This window comes from Arachis hypogaea, chromosome 17 (assembly GCF_003086295.3).
Source record: "Arachis hypogaea cultivar Tifrunner chromosome 17, arahy.Tifrunner.gnm2.J5K5, whole genome shotgun sequence".
Lineage (NCBI taxonomy): Eukaryota > Viridiplantae > Streptophyta > Magnoliopsida > Fabales > Fabaceae > Arachis > Arachis hypogaea.
The window spans coordinates 61241121-61246787 of record NC_092052.1 but is presented as its reverse complement, the minus strand read 5'-3'; the positions used below and the strand labels follow the sequence as shown (position 1 = coordinate 61246787).

General features: G+C 34.1%; 1 protein-coding gene across 15 annotated transcripts; it reads right to left on the bottom strand.

The window, feature by feature from the left end:
- Positions 1-416: 416 nt before the first annotated feature.
- LOC112764520 (uncharacterized) lies at positions 417-5160 on the bottom strand. 15 transcript variants are annotated; one of them, XM_072222893.1, is made up of 11 exons: positions 4363-4926; positions 3978-4186; positions 3785-3827; positions 3346-3413; positions 3055-3143; positions 2621-2742; positions 2501-2517; positions 2246-2394; positions 2005-2048; positions 982-1050; positions 417-759 (listed from the first exon to the last, which is right to left on the bottom strand). In XM_072222893.1, the coding sequence occupies exons 2-11, from the start codon at positions 4178-4180 to the stop codon at positions 544-546; spliced, it is 1020 nt and encodes a 339-aa protein (XP_072078994.1). In that variant the 5' UTR covers positions 4181-4186; positions 4363-4926; the 3' UTR covers positions 417-543. The 15 variants fall into 15 exon arrangements, 8 of the variants coding, with proteins under 8 accessions (XP_072078994.1, XP_072078992.1, XP_072078991.1 ...); XR_011875269.1 differs by adding an exon at positions 1254-1697 and having other exon boundaries at positions 3785-5160; XM_072222891.1 differs by having other exon boundaries at positions 3785-4186; positions 4350-4980.
- Positions 5161-5667: the final 507 nt, after the last annotated feature.

Below are 5667 nucleotides of genomic sequence, written 5' to 3'. Positions count from 1 at the left end.
GGTTAAAACGGCAGTTAAAACCGCCGTTATTTCCAGATAAAATAGCATTTTTTGTTAGTTAAAACGGCGGTTCAAACTGCCGTTTTTCCTGGGTTAAAACGGCGGTTTTTGGATAGGTTAAAATGACGGTTTGAACCGCCATTATTACCCTGACAGAGTTACGTTTTGATTGGTTAAAATGGCATTTTTGAACCACCATTTTTACCCTAACAGTGTCATTTTTTGGGTTAAAATGGCATTTGAAACCGCCGTTTTTACCAGGTTAAAATGACATTTTATGTTATTTAAAATGACAGTTACAAATTGCCCTTTTTACTGGATAAAAGTAATTTGTTTTATCGTTTAAAAAAATAATTTTTATCGTGTTAAACATATAATTTTTTTGTTTAAAATTTCACAATAATAAAAAATCATCATTCATCAACAAAATATTACATAACTCACAAAAAAAATATTAAACATAATATATAATATTTTAGTATTAGAAATAAAAAATAATAACTCCTATACAAAAAAAGTATTGAAAGTCTTAATATATAACTCTTAATACATATTATTTTGTAGTGAAATCAACCACTTTACACCTTTAAGCTGATAAGACTTTAATTTTCCGCCCATGAGTAAAGGCATAAGCTCCTTCTGTTCTTTCTCAGTTCTTTCCTCCTCAGTTCTTTCCTCCTCAGTCATGTTAATATCTTCTATCTTCACACTTTCTTTTGATCTTGCAAGCATAGCAACAACTGCCCTTTTGGCCCTCATCTAAATTAATTCCAAACATGATCACATAGTATTGATTAAGAAAACCTCAAACAGATGCATGCTTACAAGTCTGCCTTAAAATATCATTACTTATTAGTTATTAACAAAATTGTATTAGAATATCACTATTTTCTAGCTTCCTATTTAGATGTAATCAGATAGATAGAGATCAGCCAGGTTACATAAACACACTAGAAGTTTAACAGAGCACATTCCACTCACAGTATTGCACTGTGAAGCTGCTTTCCTAGGCCGGCCACACACTTTCTTCTCTTCGGGCTCACCCCCATTCTAGTAATACAAATTCAAACAATAGAGCTCGGGTACAAAATCAATGAATTGGCAGAAAGAAAAAAGTCAGCATAAAAATGGACATAATATAAAACAATACTTGTAAGCATAGCAACAATAGCCCTTTTAGCCCTCATCTACATGAATTCCAAACATGATCACATAGTATTGATTAAGAAAACCTGAAACAGATGCATGCTTACAACATAGAACGTAGAAGCTTGATGGAGGAGAAGCTCGCATCAATGGCATAGAAGCTCACAAGAATAGAGGAGAAGAAGCCACTAGAGGAGAAGCTCGTTGCTCACGCTCTACTCTTCTAGTCGCAATTAGGTTTAGGTTGGGCTTTCTTCTACAACGGGCCAAAATCACTCAAAATGTCCTAATTTACAAATATATTATGGCAGTGACATAAGCTGCCTTAATCTATGAATATTGTGGCATTTTTACAAAACCACCTTAATATTAATGACGTTTTAACCAGATACCCTGGTGAAGGTAAGATTCAATAACCATAAACTTCTCATAAGATAGCCACAGTTGAAAAAACAATTATAACTTCAAATGATCAGATACAATAATACATGTGTACTTGTTGCTCTTTTCCCCACAATTCTCAAAAAACATAAAGCTGGCAATATCAAGGCCTGAAAAGTGTAGCATTCCTACATCACTCACCAAACGAGTTTTATCCATGTGCAAGAAAAATATTTAAAAACTTTGCTAAACTGAATAATGATTTATTCTTTAGAAAACTCTTCATTTTCTTTCTGAATTTCTAAATGTAATTTAGCTGTAGCTAAACATAAACAAATACTAATTATCCCCTCAACCCAATCCTATATAATTACAGATCATGTATTTTGGAATTACATGGAGGAATGTGCATGCTACTTAAAAATCATGAGATGTTGAATAGGATGAATGTTGGACTTAATTGCATGCTTGGCTTACCACAAGTGTACTGAGGAGAGAACCAATTAAAGCCATCACAAGTCCTGAAATTACAATAAAGTGAGTAAGCGAATATAACTACTTTCTTTCATCCACTGAGAAATATTGTTTTGTATAAAAAATTGATTTTTTCCTGATGATGTAACAATGCTCAAGATTTAGTGGAAGTACATTAGCTATACAATATAAGTTTATTAACTTATTATACTTCGTCCTTACACAGACAAAGCCTAGGACTTACCATAATAAGGAATGAGAAAACCAGTTAAATGTGTAGCCATAACCAATATTGTTCTGAGCAGCATGAAACACCAAGTGGTACTTGAAATTCTATGGGGCAGAAACTCCTCTAGACTCCTTGCAAGCGGGTTCATGGTCAAAGCATATTTGTTTAAAATTAAGAAAATGTAGACTAAAAAATTTCCATGAACATGAACAAGCCTTGCTCTACTTTCATAGAGAAGTATTAGCATGTGGCTAAAAATAAGGATATTTGGTGAAGGGGCTAAGTACCTGAAAGAGAAATGAAAATACAATAAAGTAGAAATTCATTAGAAGTTTAGAAAGAAAACTAAAAATCGTCTTTAAAAAAAAAGAAGAAAAATGAAACTCTTACTATTATCCACATGGCAATTTTGGAAGCAAATGCATTAACAGGCAAGTTCAATGTTATCTGACACAAATGTTTGGAGTCCAAGTGGAGGCTTCTAATATCCAACGATGATCCAGGAAACAACCCTGTAGAGTTATCTCCTTCCATGATGATAAATTCCACACAATATGACTACAAGCACGAAACAAGATTTCACACCCAATAGTGCGGAGTAATATACAGTTTTTGTATGAAAACCAAAAAGAAGAAAAAGAAGTGTATGCAATTCAGCACTTACAAATAATTCAATGTACAAGATGATTTGCAATGTGAGTCCAAACTAAACCAACCAACCCACTATGGTTTCAACCGAATCTCTGAGAAAATAGTAAAGGGCTTTCCTTGAAGAGAAAAATATAAGTTGACAAAAAAATGGTAAATAAATAAATAAGTCTCACCAATAGAAGAATGGTTGACTAGAATCCGTTTTACACCATTCTTCGTAATAGTAATGCAAGTTGTGTCCATAACGATGGCGTGGATCAATCTACAGTTCAAATAATTAACACTAGTTAATTAATTAATTAATTAGAATTAAAAATATACTAATAAGAGCATATTGGTCAAACAAACTTAAGTACATAGAATTATCAAATAAATAAATAAATAAATGACTACTACAACCACTACACCCTACTATAACAGCAATAAAATAAAATAAAATAAAAAAAGGGAGAGTATTGCATAACTCAGCTTCAATCCAATGCTGAAAAGCCAACTTTTGAGCTTGGGCATCTAAGGACAAACCTTTACCCACCTGTCAAAAGAAAACAAAGAAAAAAGGGTCCATATTTTTCTTCAGAATCAAGCTCAAAACTTGGTCCTTTAATTCATTTTTCCAAAACCATAATCAATAATTAATGATAAATATTCGTATAGCATGGTATATATACCGTACAACTCCAAGTATTCTTATACACACATCTCATCACTATTAAGTACTATTGATCATGTTAGTGTTACATTATAGTATTATACACATATATACATATACATAAAACATAATCATGTAACAGAAACAAAACACAGTATGTTAAATACGGAAAAAAATGAAACAAAACAAACACTTAATCAAAGGCTTCATTTTTCAGACTCAGTTTTAGATAGAGAAGAGTGTTGAATGAAAACCTTGGAAGCGTTGAGACGAACACGGCTCCAGCGAGAAGCAGCGCTTTCAGGCAAATTGAAGGAATGAAAATTCAAACAAAAATAATAATAATTAAAATAAAAAATTTGATTTTTTAAGAGGTTTGAGAATGAGTTGCATGAAGGAATGAAAATTGAGAAGTTATAGATTGAGGTTGAGGAGGCACCACCGCACCAGAGCTCTTCGGCGACGACGGCGGAATCGGCTAAGCGGCAGCGAGTACGGTAGCTGCAGTAAACCTTCTGAACTCTGAGAGCAGCGCGTGAAGGCGCGTGAGGATCGACATTGGGAGAGAGTTGCGAGTAATCTGAGGAGGTCGTTAATCGAAAATCTCCAAAGGAGAATGGTTCAAAAGCAGAGAGCGTATCAACCTCCATTATTCTCTGAAATTATTAACGCAGAAGATCAATCAAAGTAAAAATACACAAGGAAAAAGAACAGGCGTTCTCTGTTTCTTCCTATTAGAGCATGAACTAGATCTAAAAGTATGAAGAAGAAGGAAAAATCAAAAGATAAAGTAGATCAAATTGGTAATTAATAATTCACAAAATAGCAAAACCAAATCGCAGAAGCACAATTGGAAGCCAGCAACAACGGCGCCGCTTGTGGCGGTGGCAAACTTCGGATCAAAGTTGAAGAACCAGATCACAGAAGTTTAATCGTACGCAGCAATAACAATGTCACTTGCAGTAGTGTGAAGATGAATCGCGACGCAAACCCTCAGATCTGAACTAGAAAACTAGATCAACAATAATGGCTTCGTCGTGTGGACATGAACAACCGCAATTGTTAGGGTTTCGTATACTCTCACTCACGTATGATGATGAAAAGCATCACTTGCTTTTACTCTCATATTCTCTTATAGTTTTATAAAAAAAAAACTAAAAAAACATTAAAACAATTGCAGTGGCGGGTATAAACGCCAAAATGTAGCGCTTTTAGCAAGAATATTATAGCATAAGAGAAAAATGTTAAAATGAACCAACAATACGGCAGTTAAGTAACAATGCCTTAATATTAATGCCATTTTAATCATATTTTTTTGTAGTGCTACCCCCTATATGAAGGAAGCGTTGGCTGTCCATTTCATGTCGCTCAAGAGGTCTTCCTAAGCTCTCCATTTCATGTCGCTCAAAGATGATATATTTCCCTGCTGCAGCGTTCCTTGGGTTCCGATGATGGCGGTGATGAAGAGCTTCTCTCTCCCATATGATGATGACATGGTGAAGATCTTCTGTCAAAACATGCATAGGGTTTTACGTTGAATTGACGAATGTTTGCGGTTAGCAATCACAGGGCACAGTAGGATTCACTACATAGATACTCTATTTAGATTTGTAGTTGCCTATCAAATCACTAATTGTAACTACTCCTACTTCTGTATCATCATTTTGTATCTAAGTGAGTCATTTTTTTTATGTGGAAGTGACTGATGGATTCGAATAGCTATTCCTTAGGGTTGCTGTTAATCATGTTGATTCTAATATCTACTGGCTGTATTTTAGTCGAAATTCTTTTGGAGTAGGTGTATTAGGGTTTACATTTCATTGATTTTAAATGTTATTGGAATTTGTTATTTTTTATTTTTCAAATTGCTTTATTGGTCCCAGAAAAAGAGTTTCCTTTTGTATGTTCTTTTTTCTCTGAATTATTATTCAACATTGGGTATATCCTTTCATTTCTTGTGCTGGTTCTGGCGATGGATGCAGCGAATGAGATTTGTGTGGTGTCAACTGATTCACAAAAATGCCTTCATAATATCACTCCTTAGAAAGAGTATTGGAAAATAACCGTTAGGGTGATCAGAATGTGGAGTTTATGTAATCCCAGAGAGGAGACTGACGAACCTGCTTTTCTTCATATT

What these genes read in the sequence shown, in the direction of transcription:
- LOC112764520 (XM_072222889.1), bottom strand. Translation starts at nt 4,180, where the DNA reads ATGGAGGTTGATACGCTCTCTGCTTTTGAACCATTCTCCTTTGGAGAT. An exon ending in AGTCAACCATTCTTCTATTG is followed by an intron (nt 2,743 to 3,054) that starts GTGAGACTTATT and finishes ATAACTCTACAG; the next exon opens with GGTTGTTTCCTGGATCATCG. An exon ending in TTTTCTCATTCCTTATTATG is followed by an intron (nt 2,049 to 2,245) that starts GTAAGTCCTAGG and finishes TTGTAATTTCAG; the next exon opens with GACTTGTGATGGCTTTAATT.